The 15,796-nt window shown below is 38.9% G+C and overlaps 1 protein-coding gene across 7 annotated transcripts in view; it reads left to right on the forward strand.

Moving 5' to 3' along the window:
- The window catches only part of LOC124287260 (ski oncogene-like), a 49,119-nt gene extending 34,481 nt beyond the window's left edge, over positions 1-14,638 (forward strand). Inside the window, exons 7-9 of one of the 7 annotated variants that reach the window (XM_046723763.1) lie at positions 6,016-11,587; positions 11,643-11,781; positions 12,046-14,638. In XM_046723763.1, coding sequence (XP_046579719.1) covers positions 6,016-6,042 — 27 coding nt within the window. In that variant the 3' untranslated portion in view covers positions 6,043-11,587; positions 11,643-11,781; positions 12,046-14,638. Of the gene's footprint in view, positions 1-6,015; positions 11,588-11,642 lie in introns of all 7 variants that reach the window. The other 6 variants (XM_046723762.1, XM_046723760.1, XM_046723761.1 and 3 more) reach the window with 6 other exon arrangements.
- The last annotated feature ends 1,158 nt before the right edge of the window (positions 14,639-15,796 follow it).

Consider the following 15,796-nt stretch of genomic DNA (forward strand, 5'->3'; position numbering starts at 1 on the left):
ACTCTTATCTTAGTTTCGTATTACGTTATCGTTATCTCTAGCAAGTTTGTGACAGACAACACGCACGAAGTACACTCATCAACTATGATGTACATTTATCACTGTCGATTCTGACATGAATATTTCTATAGTAGTGGTATTCATCTGAACCGTGTATTATAGCCACAGATAGCGATTCTGTCACATTTTATTGTTGTGAGCTTGTATTTATATCTGTCTCGACCTAGGGTTAGGAATGGAGACCGCGAGAGAGACGCAGTGTCTACCGTATCATGACATAGTGTCTACAGGGGTGACTTAGTTGATTCACATGTGACCAGGGGGGTTTGTTTTTTTGCGATGAATGCTTGGAGTAAACAACCAGTTCGCCAGTACTTTAAGTCGGGTTGTTTTTGTGGGTTTATTTTTTAAAGGCACGACCCATTTGTTTTGTTTGGTGTCTGGGTCAATATGCCAGGATGCAGGTGATTAAATAAGATTTAGGAGAAACTTTTTCTGAATTTGTGGTCGATTAATTCTTTGAATCTTTTGTGATAAAAGTTGTGACAGAATTGAAAATTATTATGTTTCAGTTTTTGTAAACATTTATTTTTATAATGTGAATTAGACTAGAATTTTTAGGTTTTAAGTAAATATTTGTTTGAAGGAAATGTGTTTTGGGGTAGTGCTCATGTAACAGTTCAGCTTAGACAGTTGATACTTGCACGTTCATTGCAGACAGTTGATAATTGCATGTGCATTGCAGACAGTTGATAATTGCATGTGCATTGCAGACAGTTGATAATTGCATGTGCATTGCAGACAGTTGATAATTGCATGTGCATTGCAGACAGTTGATAATTGCATGTGCATTGCAGACAGTTGATAATTGCATGTGCATTGCAGGTAGCGGATACATGCTTATGTGTGCACAACAGATTCAAAATGTCATTCGCAGGTATAAAGGTTAGGTACTAAACGTGTAAATTGTTACAAAGTACGAATTTCAAATTCTCTTCAGGCAGATTTCAAATTCCTTTTGAAATTTGTATTTGACTTATTAAATATTGTCGGCGGTAATAAAGGATATATATTTCACTGATTTCTTTGAATATTGTGTTGACATCAAGTTCCGGACCGCTAACAAAGCTTCTTTCGAGATAATATTTCAAACATTGAAAGCAAATAAGTTTCATTTATGCAGTTAACAAAGTCAGGATTTAAATCAAATTTCGATCCCAGCAGAGGAAACGCAAACTGAATTTAATGCAGTGGAAAAAAACAGGCTTTACATGACAGAGTACCCGAGGAGCATTCTGTATTAAGGTTAGCGAGGAACAGCCTGTATTGAGGTCACAGCATCACTCTGTTGGAGGGGTAGGGGGAGCCAACAGCATTGTACAATGGGAGGGGAGGTGCCCTTGGCTGGTAAAGTCAGCCAAGCACTCAAGCGTCACTGTGCTATCACCCTGTGACCTCAGTATAGGCTGGTTGGCTGGTGCAGCAGTTGGGGGAACTTGTATAATTATGTCTGTCGGCTCACCTGATCTTGAGGTCAAGGTTGGAAAAATCAGGCTTGTTTTCCCTGTACAAATTGTAGTTTGGAAATGATCCAGGTTGAATTGAGATATTTCAAGGAGTTTTTGAGATTGCTATGTGTTTACTTCTTGGGATAGCTATTTTGTTCATATGGGAAGTGATACTTTCTGGAATGAAACATTTAGTTTTGAAATATGAAAATAAGCAAAATATAGTTTTTAGAGCATTTTGATATGCACTATTAAGTTCAGTGATATTTAAGTTCTGGGTCTGTAACCCAAAGCTGAGACGTTTTTCTAAAATGGAATGCTTTCATATTTTACATGATGAAAAAGGTAGGCACAGCTGTAATATGCCAGCAGTGAGAGGCATGTTGCTGGACTAAGAAATGTTGCAGTAATCCCTCTTCTTTCAAAACATATCCCTCCAATTTCTTCATATTTCATTCCCCATACTTCTTGCACTGATTGGATAACATTTCCCGTAAGCAGACCTGCAGAGGCGACTATCACTTCACTTCTGTCTAAGAGCTCGACATTTCTAATTGATGGTTGCCATGGCAACGGGGTATTTTTTTGTGATCTTACAGAAGCATTGTTGAGGCGTGCACGGCCTTCACAAGCATGATGAAGACGCACTGTGAGACAAATCTTCTTTGGGGACTTGCAATATTGGCTGTGAGAAACTGTGAACATTTAAAGGTCGAATAAGATTCAGCATTTCTTTCGTCAACAAAACACCGCAAGTTTTTTTCTCCATGAAATTGAATTAAAACCAAAGTTGGTTCAGTGACAGTGCCATGTTTGCAAGCTACGAGAAATGTCTATTTGGGGAAAATTGAATTAAAGCCCAAAGCTAAAGCAGGATGAGACTAACTCAAAGCAGACCTTCCGCCGTCTCGTTTTGTGTCTTGTTTATGGGCTATTTATCTATTTTTTACTCAGCATAAATCAAAAGCATATACAGGAGTCTCCGTGGCTCGGAGTGTCCCACTGGGAGAGGAGAGATGCCAAGTTGAGAGGCTTATCAGGAGGCTGGAGGGCTTGTGAGAGCCATGTACAACATAGACAGGTGGACATGGTTGAAGATACACACGAGGCAATTTTAGGAATGTTGTTTTGTACGTTCTCGTTGTGAAATGCTTATGAGGTAACATGTAATTATGGCATTGTAATTACATATTTTTTTGTGTTTGAATCTGAAACATGTTGAGCGTGATTAAGTTAGAGGGTGTTTAAGGGGTCTTATTTTAGGTTAGATTGTTGGGAAATATGTTGATAGGACTTAGGGTGCTAATTGTGCAGAAACAGACATGCTTTCTTGTGGACATTTGATAAATAGGACAACTTGCAGTCAGGAAGGGTTCATAGGTCTGCGAGGGAGTTAGGAAGAGCTTGTACCTTTCTGAAGAATTGTACGTGTGCACTAATAATAATAACAATAATAATAACAATAATAATAATGCCATTTGTAATGTGCTGAATTCCGCACCACGGAGGGGCACTCTCAAAGCGCTACAATCTGATTATTATTACCCTGGATAACCCAAGCTGCCTGTGAGGCACTAGAAGGTTAATAGTCACCTGACGTATCACACCGGGTACCCATGTTCTGCTGCGTGAACAGAGGCAAGTTTGAACAAACTCACTTGCCTTAGGTGAGACCACATGTATCACATGCCCTTCTTTGTGGGGCAGGACTGAAGTCCTAGAAACTCAGGAGAAAAGCTGCCAAACACGGTCACCCATCCAAGGACTCTTTGCGCCCAACGTTGCTTAACTTCAACTGATTTGTGACCTGAGGTCAATGCACAGGACCACACACCACCACTGATGTTGTTTTGACCGATGGAACAGTGATGTAAATCATGCCGTATTCGACAGCTGCTGTATCGGATGCAGAACTTGCTTTTGTGGGATAACCATTTATCATATATTCAGCAGGATATGTAGTTTTGGTATTAAACATTCTAGTGACATAGATTTCAAATGAGTTCAACTGTTATGTTAAAAATACTGGTTAATAATGCATAGGGCGTTCATGAAGTGTATTATTCAGTAGTCGTTGATAGTACATGAGAAGGAAAGACTAAACAGTGCTGCTAGACTCGGCAGTGAAACTTATCTGTGACCTGAGCACTAATCTTGGATCAGCAAGGGGCAATGATAACCTTTTTCTTGTGTCCAAAGAGACACGATGACATTTTGTTCAAATGGTGCCACATTTTGTTCTTGTCTTCAAGAGATAATGAAGCGATGCCCTATTCTGTTAGATGTTGTTTGATGTTCAGGAACGCCAGCAGGGACTGAGATATATTGTTGCATATGTTGATTGTATTGAAAAGGATCAGGGATGTTTATTGTAGACACTATCAGTTCAAATAATCCACAGCTCTTTTGATGACGGTTATTGAAAGCCCTGTTTTAACAGTATAATAAGCTTTGGGCAGAGCACCTTGCTCCACAACCATTTTTACTTATTGATAGCAACTCACAACATGATGTGCATGGGGGACCCTTAGCTTGTGGCCCTGAGCATGTACAGGCCTACCACAGAAAACTTTTCCACTGCAGAAAAACGCAGAAAAGCCCACATTAATCGTGGAAATGGCAACATAAATATAATACCTCGCTACTGAAACAGTAAAAACGGCAACGAAAGACTATGAAACTGCAACATTTTTATATCAGTGAACTTTGACCTCTACTGCGCATGCGCGTGCGTTATGATCCGAGCTCGTTTAAAATTTCCAAGCAACCGTGAATCGCCTCGAGTAGAAAAAGTATTGAATATGTCGAAATAATTGTTGTCAATCATTTTGTACGAATGGAAAGTTAACTAAACAAGTGTGCACACAAGTATGATGATGATAAATGCCAAATAACACAACAGAAATACTTTAGTAAGGGAATGTAACTTTTTGTCCAAGCTGAAAATGTCAGCATGCGGTTGAGACTTCCTCTTCCAAGTGCGCATGCGCAAAATCGAAGTTGCAGGCTCTTCGTTTTATGATCCAGTTTTAGCGATTTAAAGTTGCTGTTTTTACTGTTTCAGAAGCAAGGTATTATGTTTATGTTCCTATTTCCACGATTAATGTGCACTTTTCAGCGTTTTTCTGCGTTTTTTCTGGGAAAGTTTTCTTTGGTAGGCCTGATGTGGCCCTGAGACTAACGCGGCAAACTCTGAATGTGTATAACTTTGATAGTAACAAATAAACCCATTTAAATTGAAAAGGCGCCCCAGTCAGATGCGAAATTCAGAACCTGAGGGAATCTGGACTTGCTTCATTTATGGCTTTAGCATTGCAGGGGAGGGCTAGGCAGAAGGGAAAATAATCTGGTTCAGGGACTGTGAGACTGGCTATGTTGCCCCAATGTTCGTGGGTCATGGGGCAACTGCCAGGCAAGACCGATGTTTAGTCTCTGAATATAAATAATTTTGACAGTAACCCATTTAAATTGAAAAGGAGACCAGAGATTCAGACTGGATCTGAGGAAATCTAGACTTGCTTCATTTAGGGCTTTAGCATTGCAGGGAGAGCTATAGGCAGTTGGGAAAATAATGTGGTGCAGGGACTGTGAGACAGACTACTGCTTGGCATGCTTTTGCATTAGGACGGCCTTGGTTATGGAACAGAGGAATACCAGAACTGGAACTCACAATCCGCTTGATTTGAGTTCTTTCTGAGAGTAGCTGAATGCGTGTGATGTTTTGTTGAAACGCGATGTAATCGGATCTAAAACCTATGAAACTTCAATGTGTGAATTTGGTTTTTTTATTCTGGATCTTAAAATATGAAATGCTTTGTATTTGACAGTGAAATGCAACGTTTAATTTTTCTTATATTTAATTTGATCAAAAAGCCATTCCCTTGTCTGGTTGACATGGTTACGTGATGTCCTCCATTGTTTGATCTCAAAGACAATGGATGAGATGACTGCACTCCAAAGTGATGACTTTTCTTATCACAGATGTTTCGAGTGGAGTGTTGGAATGAATGTCGCTCTTTTTGTTTTGAAGATGAAATTAAGCATTTCATTTCCAGATTTGCTAAAGCCATCAATTCCAGTTATAATTCCATGGGAGCAAAAATTCATTAAGTGAATGCTGCAAATCTGGAAACACTAGTTTAAGAAATTAAGATAATGAATGAGATTTACCATTGTCCTGTCTTTTCTTGCATAAAGTCTTGCATAAATTGTTCATTTATTATGATTTCCAGTATATGAGTATCTTCCACTTAATGAACCGTTAGTAATGAATTGTTCAGTTCAGACTTCGAGTCGTCTGAAGCAGATGTTCGGGGAATGGATTGTATGGTCAAAGGGAAATAACTCTGCATGGCAGTTCGACAACCTCTGTCGTGTTTGTCATACATAGCACCTTGAGTATAGTTTGACTCAAAGGGATTGATTATTAATGTTTGTGGTTGTGTAGCCTTGCTGACAACATTTCTGTGGTACATGAATGTAAACAAATTTATTTCTTTATTTTCAGGTTCACGAGAGAAATTTATTCAGCTAAACCGTGACCTGGCAAATCGTCTGAAGCACTTTGAGAGCGCTTACCATGATGCGGAACGGGAGAATGCAGTTTTCCGAGAAGAACTCAAACGAAAGGGCATCAACGTCTCGGAACTGCTCCAGAGCAAACAAAAATACACGCTGTGCAACGGAACCACCGGAAAATCTGCCCCAAGAATAGTGTCCCCCCGAAAAACTTCCAGAAGGAATTGCAAAACAGGACTTTGTGTCATTCCGGCACCCAAAATGTCTCCCTCCTAAGAGGGAGAGAGAACACGTTATTGATTGACTAGAAGAGAGGTCAGGGCAGAGACGCTGTGTACTTGCGTAAAGCACACGATTCAGTGCCCCATGTACGTTTGAATCTTGTGACTGTTTATGCGGCGACGATTCAGCACTGTACGGTGTAAATGTTGTCCATATTTGAAGGCTGTGATTGTTATTGTGGAACCTTTCATCCCTTTGAACCAACTTGGACTGTGCCCCAAGCCAGGACTCTACCATTATGGTACAGAGGGATGATGGGATGTGCTGAACTTTATGCTGAGTTGTTAGGGCCAATGGCCCACCTATTGTTGTCATTGTGGCGTGTTCGGTATTTATACAGAGTTTGTGTCATATTAACATGCCTCTCGTATGTTGACAATGCGCTGGATGGTGTAGGTTTAAAAAAATGGCAAACCTTTTGTAATTTTATGAACTTAGTTTTTATTTTACGGGTCGCACTTTATTACTCTTTTTTTTTTTTCATTTTAATCGTGTCTATTTATGGTGCTACAGCCTGATTGTAATGTTTTGATCAAAACTTGTGGTCTTAGCTTAGCTAGGTTCACCCTTCCTGTTGATATTAAACTAGCAAGCTGCACTCAACTTGACTACACGTTGGAGCAATGGACCAGAGGAATGTTGTCATCCAGGCTGCACTGCTGACCACGTCTCCAGGGTTGCTGTGGCAACCAAGTCATGGCGATGTCACCCAAAAATGTCTCGTGTGCATGTTAAGAAAAGTATCGTTTGTCTACGTCACTGTTTGGGCGTGGATCGTCTTCCCAGTTTTGTTACATAGAGTATGTATGTTTGAGCTCTGGTGTTTCGCAAAGGCAACAATAGTGCTATTTTATATCTGTTCTGTCTTCTGTGGTTACCGTTGAAATAGTCTTGTTCTAGTTTGTTCTAGGAGTCTTCTCACTTCAACACAGCACAGCCTAAACTTGATAGGAAGAAGTACAAAATCTACTGTAGAAAACTGCTCATTAATGAATGAAAATAGTGTGTCTGTTGATGGTGAGGATGTTGCTTGTATCAGTGAGACAGCGTATCAGTTGGACAGTGTTGCAGCTGTATGAAACAGTGTATCGGTTGGACAGTGTTGCAGCTGTATGGAACAGTGTATCCATTGGACAGTTGCAGCTGTATGAAACAGTGTATCCGTTGGACAGTTGCAGCTGTATGAAACAGTGTATCAGTTGGACAGTGTTGCAGCTGTACAAAACAGTGTTGCAGCTGTATGAAACAATGTATCAGACGGACAATGTTGTAGCTGTATGAAACAGTGTATCAGTTGGACAGTGTTGCAGCTGTACAAAACAGTGTTGCAGCTGTATGCAACAGTGTCAGAATAACAGTGGTGCAGTTTTATGAAACAGTATACCTGGAGAACAGTGTTGCAGCTGTATCAAACAGTGGATCAGCTGGTAATTGTTCCAGTGGTCCTTACACCCATGGTGTTGAAACTGCATCTGCAGTGTTGTTTATAAGAGTGTCACAGATAATGTGCAGCTACATCAAACACTGTTGCACTTGCAGGAATTGTTACTGAAGCTTTGTCTGTGTACATGGGAACCTGACAATACTGAATCCTTACAGAAGTTGCATTTGTGTCTCACACATTTACAGCTGTGTTGACGTTTAAAGGGCTTGTCCAGGATGCCATGTTAGTCTTTCCATGGTGAGCATATTGACGAGGGCATGTGCTGTGTTGGAGTAAGATCATCAGTAGAAGGTTCTTTGTCCAATATCTTTCTGTGGGATGTCATGACAATGTGTTATGAATTGTGTAATTAGTCAAAAGGCGAGATATTAACCTTGATCAAATTTCAAGATGGCAGCCAGTCACTATCTGACAACAGTGACTCTCTATTACTTGACATAATATTTGTATGCCACATTTACTGTTAAATCAGGATAAATAAGCAGATCCAGTTAATCTCTGGGAAGGACCTTAATCGCAATCTTTAGACTATCTATAAATAGGAACATGTTATTACTTGTGAAAATACCAGCCATTTTGGGACCATAAAGGGGAGATAACTTGAATAAGTCTAAATTTTGAACAAGTTGACAGAAATCTTCAACAAGTGGTTTCTAGTTTGTTACAGAAAATTCTATGATCTCAGAAGAAATTATAACCCAAATGTCATGCAGTCATTAAGTGCATGTATTTAATCTTTATAATCTTCAGTGATGGCAGCAAAACTTTCATCGACAACCGATTTTTAAATCTCTCCATGAACATAACCACATGCAACTCATTTTCAAATATTGTGAATAGAAGTTTTCTTAAGAAACGAAACTTGTTTTGCATGAGAACAATGATTGCCAAGTTGCTGTCAATTTGTAGTGGGTCATCTAGCAATTGACGATGATTGATTGCCAAGTACAAATAATTAATGACTACTGTGACATTGATGTCCACTTTTCATGTAAATATCATAGTTGAAATGGTGGCTATGTTTAGAAGTGTTTGGGGCTTTTTGTCTGTGTTCTTCAATCCGTGTTCTGTAATTATTCAGGATTTGGGGCGTCAGTCAGCGCACCAACTTGGGCTGTCATTGAAGAAAGCATTTTTAAAAAAGTAATTTTTAATGTCATTTGATTTCAATACTGTTCATCCTTTACTAGACTTTGTTACAAAGTCAGATAATTTAATTTTAACTGCATACTATTTTGTGAACTTGTACGGTCGAGTTGAAAGCTGTTGCTTTTTCAGTGAGAGCCCTTGTTGAAGAAGATCACTGAAGTTCAACTTCGTAGCACCAGGGTTTTGAACTGGTAGTAGGTTAACAGATCACACATTAAACCACATTTTATTTCAAAATTTCAAATAATTTTACATGAATCAAGCAGAAAATCAGTTTCACATCCAACACCAAATGCCTGGCATTATTTTATCATGGCAAAGTTTACTCGACATTATCTTTTTGCTTTCTCATGAGTGCGTTACCATAATTGGCAATGGAGGCAGAGTGTGCAATTTCTTTCCCTTTGTGATAAAAGTAAAACCGTTTTACCTCAATCTACAAATGGTGGCAGTATTATCTTGCATGGCTAGCTAATATGCCCAAAGACAAAAAGAGGAATTTATTTTTTTATTAATATCCATCATTAAGGATTAAATAGTTTATTATGCTTGTTGAAAATTTCAAGTTCTGCTAATTAGGTAGGCTACGAGTTATATATTTCATTGGATGATTGCAATTTCTCCAACAAACTTGACCAAAGAAATGCTTTGTTTGTGCTGCCTATTGTCTGTTGAAGTTGTAAGGGAAATAGTTCTGTAAATCAAATACAGATTGTACGGTTAGTGGGAGTTTCAAGACTTCACAGGTGTATAAAGTCGGTCTTCTTTCCCAGAATGGTCTACTTTGCCGAGTCCGTATCCCCTCGCCATGTTCTTATGTTCAAACAATTGACACGTAAGTTGTGAACACGTTTCAGTGTTTCTAAACATAATTGAATTTTAGATTAATGATCCTTTTTACAGACTTTAGGTATTTGTCTTTGTGTGGTTCTTAATTTTTAATTGTTTATTTTTTTAGAAACAACGAAAGTGAATAAAACTGAGAAATGAGTTCCTTTCTTGCAATATGAACTCTTCCATTAACAATATAGGGCATTGAGGAACTGATCAGTTTATCGTCTTGGGGGAAGATTTTTTCAGCATCTGAAAATGTTTGTTCATTGAAAGGAAACAGTACAATTGCCTCAAGAGTGAAGGAATTGTGGATGTTTCAGAAATGAAAAGCAACATGATGATGGAACACCTTCCCCAGGAAAGATACAGTGGTCTGTGACTAAACTACAACACATTATATTCATCTATATATCAAGGATAGTACAAAAAGCAACCAATTTAAGGCATGTGTCTTTGATAGGAGACCACCAGGCTCACATATGTTAACAGGAAACTGGTCTGTTGTAAGAAATGTTCAAAAGGAGCCTTTGACGGATTTTTGATGCCAATCTGGAAAGAATTTTTTTTCTTTCTGCACAGAGAAAATTAAATGGAAAAGTGATTTGATGCTTTTGGTACTATCCACAGGAATGATATCACCACAATTGCTTCACGGGTACTCATTCATTGTTCATAGTTTTGATAATTGGCGAAAAAAACATTTCAAACTTCGTTGCCATAAAGATTGCCGATGTACATTTTAAGATTACATGTTAAAGAAGATTGGTTGCCATTGGTCAGTCAGCATGTTTATTTTGTTCTTTAAACTAGTGGTGTTTTCCATGTGTTGAATTGTTTCAAATAACCAACTTAAAATCGTAAACCACCTCATCGTTCACTTCCAATTAATAGCACACAGTGAATGTTCAACCCTCACAGGTCATTGTCAACTGGACTGACCAGAATTTCATGTCCATCAGCTGTGTTATTGTCTCGTGTAATTGTTCCAATGATGGACAAGCTGTACTTCCCTTCATCGCACAATAATTGTTCTAGGTTGTGTGCATCTATTGTCGGAGATCATCCTTGTTGTAAATGTTATCCTTGGAGGAAGATAATGCTTTATAAATAACACCAATCCCACTAACTTAGTTATATAATGTAAAGTTCTGACCAACTGTGGCAATTTCAGTTCATAAAACCATTAATTGTTCTTGTACTTGGAGAAGGTATGATGTAACTAGAATGAAACTAATGAATATTCATGTCTTGTTTTGTATGAATATGTATAGCATGCCCATTAGCTGAGTTCAGATCAACGTGATTAATTCATGACTTAGTAAAATAATCTTTACCTACCTTCAGAAGGCAAGGAACTATGTGTATGTAAACTGCCCCAAGTGTAAATATTTTGAGAAAATATATCTATGGGGTGACTAGGGCAATTTTGGGACCCACCGAAATAGACGACAGATGTTTTAGATATATATTATGGCAAAACGCTGACAATTGTATCAAAACATGCTATGCAGGCTGTAAATAAGTAAAGCAGGCACTTTGCTTATAACGTTACATGTGTACAGTGCAAAATGTGTAGCATTGTTGAATTATGTACATGTTGAGTCACTTGTGATTACTGTACAGCGGATAATCACTGGTCATCAGATGCTTGTGAACAGTTTACATGTGAAATTGCTTGTGAACAGTCACTTGTGGAACTGTACACATAGATGACTAATTGTGAACAGTGTACATGTGAACAGATGCTGGTGATACTGTACACACGATCAATTACGTTTGAACAGTTGCTTGTGAAACTGTACACACATACTTTTGTACCTTGTACATGTGTAGTCTCTCGACAAGTGTACTGGTACAACTATGAAACTGTACATGTGTACCTTGTATATGTGAACAGTCTCGAAAAGTGTACAGGTACAACTGTGAAACTGTACACACATACTTGTGTACCGTGTACAGTCTCGACAAGTGTACAGGTACAACTATGAAACTGTACACATACTTGTGTACCTTGTATATGTGAACAGGCTCTCGACAAGTGTACAGGTACAACTGTGAAACTGTACACACATACTTGTGTACCGTGTAGTCTCTCGACAAGTGTACAGGTACAACTATGAAACTGTACACATACTTGTGTACCTTGTATATGTGAACAGTCTCTCGAAAAGTGTACATGTTCAACTGTGAAACTGTACACATACTTGTGTACCTTGTATATGTGAAGTCTCTCGAAAAGTGTACATGTTCAACTGTGAAACTGTACATACATACTTGTGTACCGTGTACAGTCTCTCGACAAGTGTACAGGTAGTGAACCCTGTGACCGTGTACAGTACTGTACAGACACAGGAATGCTGTGTTTTATTAGTGTGAAAAGTGTGCCATATGTTTCTTCAACTGCAGTCCGTGACCACCCAGCAGTGAGCCGGCCCTGCCGCCAACTGAACACCTCAAACTGTTCTGAGTATCTTGTCATTTTCTTTGTACATTTCAAGACCGTTGTTGTTCACGGATGTATAATGTGAGGTACCATAGTGTAGTGTACAGGTTAGTACAAAAAACAGTTGCCGTTAATGTCAAACAGTCGTCTGTTCATCCCGAACACCGAATGTCAAGAACGACGGTTGCTGTTTCTTGTTTCTGTGAGTTATCGAGGGTGTGTTCACATCGTGTGAACAGATAAGCACATGACAGACACATGTTCACTGTTCAGAGGCGGAAGCAAACAGCACTAGAATGAACATTCTTGTTTGGAATTTCAGTGTAAGCACTTTGTTATTGTCAAGTGTCTTCAACAATCTTGAACACAAATGAACTGACCTTGAATCGTTGGATATTGTTTATGGTAATCGGATGGATACTATTTGCCAGGATGCTATTCCTCGGAAACCCAATGCCTGATATCGTGTTCATAGATTGATGAACAGCTGACTGTCTTTCTGTCCGTCTGTCTTCAAACTGTGTCTAATTTGATTTTGTTGAACTATTTCTTAAATGTGGATGTCAAGAACATTAGTGATCATGGGATCTTCATTTTCCTAGCTCATGCAGGGAGAATGAAGGCGAATTGATGTGACATCAGTCGTACGTCTCTAGACACTTAAATCTATTTATTTATTTTTTCAAAATATTAAGTGAACTGTTTTGTGCCACATGAATATTTGTGAACTTTGTTTGATATTGTTAATCTTGTGACGAGTATCGTATTGTTTCTTTGTAATGAGCCGGAAGAGGAATTACAGTAATGTACGTATTGGTATGCTTTAAAAGCAAAAAATCATGCTCTGTGGAGCAATTTGGGAGAATAAAAACACTTTAATCGTAGGATCATTTTGGCTCGGAGAGTCCAAAACAATGTAGTTATGCAACATTTTACTAATTTGTTTCTTGAAGTGAGGGACAAAAGAAGAATGTCTCAAATATCTTACATAAAACATAATCCATCTGTCTCACGGTGTTGTTGTAGCAAGTTTCTTCATCATGCAATTTCAAATTTGATCAATCAAAACCCCAAACATCAAACTTTTTAGCTAAGATTTTTTCAAGCTATTTTGTGTCGCTGGTTTGATGCTGTCATTACAACTGTTGAAAATACGCATGCGTCATTGACAATTACCAACGACCCATTGCTGTAGAACTTGTTGCTTGTACTTGAAAATTCAAATTGTGAATCATGAATCAATCTCTTGGTGGAATTTTTGGACATGGTTAGCGTAATGCAAGTGTGACATGGAATCGGTAACTGTTAGATGGGTGCCAGGTCTCCAGCACTGGGATATATGTACATACGAGTCCTTGAACAACATAGCCGTTTGCCGAAGCTTGTTAATTTTATGACATCACGTGAGTGGATCTACAGATGGGGAGCCATATGATGGCCAACCGGTGTGAAACAATGGCTTAAGGATACGTGCAAAACTAGGAGTTTGCTCATCTGGGGTATCATCTCAAAAACAACCTGAATCGGAAACGAGTCAAAATGTAGTTATGGGGTGCTTTCAAGACTGAAATTTGTCGTGCTGGTAGTTTTTGAGATGATCCCGTGTATTAAGAAGTTCTAGATTAGAATGCTGAAAGACTACATTTTGTTTACAACCTGTGATTTGTCTTCTGGAGAATATAATATAAACCCTGCAATTCTTTCCCTGCTGAGCTAAGCTTGAGTTTTGTTTCCTGGCTGCTTGATGCTTTCAAACACCAGCTTAAGTTACACGGAATAATGATTTGTCAGTCCATTATTTGAGAATGTTTGGCAATAACTTATTTCCAAAGAGTGACAATTTATCTGAAAGCAGTTTGAATAAACATTGATGCAGCCATATTTACAGTGCCATACTAGGGAATGCTATTCATGGGTCGAATTATGCAGACATGTAAAATGTAGTTGCCTTTAAGGTGCTTTTCAGCTAGCCTTACAAGAGAGCTTTCAAAAAGTCGAAGGTTAGCTTTCAAGAATATTAACGGAGACCCAGTTACATGCATGTTTGCTCAAGAATGCAATTTTCAAATGCTTGCTGTTGTTTCTTACGATTTATCCAAACAATGTACATTTTAGGAGATGGAAAAATAAAATTTCTGTGATAAGTTTCCCACTGTTACTTCAGCCAACTACAACATTTTCTAGGCGTGTTTTGTTTTAATCCGACTTTTTTTCTGATCCTGAAAGGCAGAGTCACTGTACGATACTTGGTGATGCAGAATACAGAGGGATGGTTTATGACAATGTTGGGGAGATTTAGCTGTGTATTGCCAACCTTCCATATGTAGGCCTGTCTTGTGAGATATGCTTGTGAGAAGCACTGTTATTTCAAGTAGGGTTACTCTCAAAACTGTTTCAGATTCTACTTGTTCCTTTGTGTCTGTACTTGCTTAAAGATTAAATAAGTGCTATATGATAAAATGTGATTTCTGTTGTTCTTTTGACGATGATGTCGTGTTGCAAGGTTGCCTTCACACTACACAGGATCAAGACTGTCAGCCAGGGAACAAAATATTATATTTCAAGATTTGACAAAAATACAATTTACATAAACCTCAAAATGACATGGGTGTGAGCACAAACATTTCACTGCAGCTTCATTTTACAATAATACAAGCACACATATATCTGCAACTATGACAAATGAATGAAATTTTGGGTTTCTGCTTGTGATCTAAAATGGCCACAAGTACCTCAGACGTACTCCAACTGTCCAAACTTGCACAAACAGTTACTGACCCAGTTGATTGTTGCCTGCTGTATAGTCTGATCTTGTTCAGTACGACACAAGTTGCTGTGGAAGCTTTTTACTGTCTTTAGTTCCTCAAGATGGAGTGATGCACGTCCAGCTGGCATCTTCAAGGCCTGACCCACACATACCATTAATCTGTTTCATACGTGTCAGTGTCACTTTCACTGTCCGACCTGTCAGTTATGCTCACTTCAGCATAATCTGCATCTGAATCAGCAGGGATGGTCACCAGTTCTCGGTGATACGGCTCAGCATTTGATCAAACTAAACGATTTGGTAGGTTAAATCTACTAACGTCCTGATGTGTACTTCTGGGGTCAGCATATCTCTTAACACCAATTACAAAGTTTGTCTATTTGGCCATCCAACAAGGGCATGTCATCCAACTGTCAGTTTCCATCCAGGTACTGACGAGACCATACACAGTCCTTTTGGCCTCCGTACCATGGGTTCAAGGAAGAAGTGTCTGATGACAGCGACTCTTTCGGTTTAGAATTCACCTTCAGTATCCCTCAACAGGATAAGGTGGTCAGACTTGTTTACTTGGTTGACGGATGTCATTGCATCCCAACTGTGTAGGCTAGTGCTCATGATATCAATCACTGGATTGTCCAGTCCAGATTTGATAATTCACAGACAGCTGTTATAGCTGGAATATTGCAGAGAACTGTCACTAACATCAGATGATCGGCTTACTGTTAATGTACAAGATGTCATGGTACAAGACAGTATGGGAAGAGCCGTGCCTCCTGTCATGGCTTACATCAGACCATCTGCTTACACCAGATCAACAGAGAAACCACATGGCACAAGACGGTACGTGAAGA

The sequence above is a fragment of the Haliotis rubra genome, unplaced genomic scaffold, assembly GCF_003918875.1.
Source record: "Haliotis rubra isolate DU_JTF1 unplaced genomic scaffold, ASM391887v1 Scf4, whole genome shotgun sequence".
NCBI classification, from domain to species: domain Eukaryota; kingdom Metazoa; phylum Mollusca; class Gastropoda; order Lepetellida; family Haliotidae; genus Haliotis; species Haliotis rubra.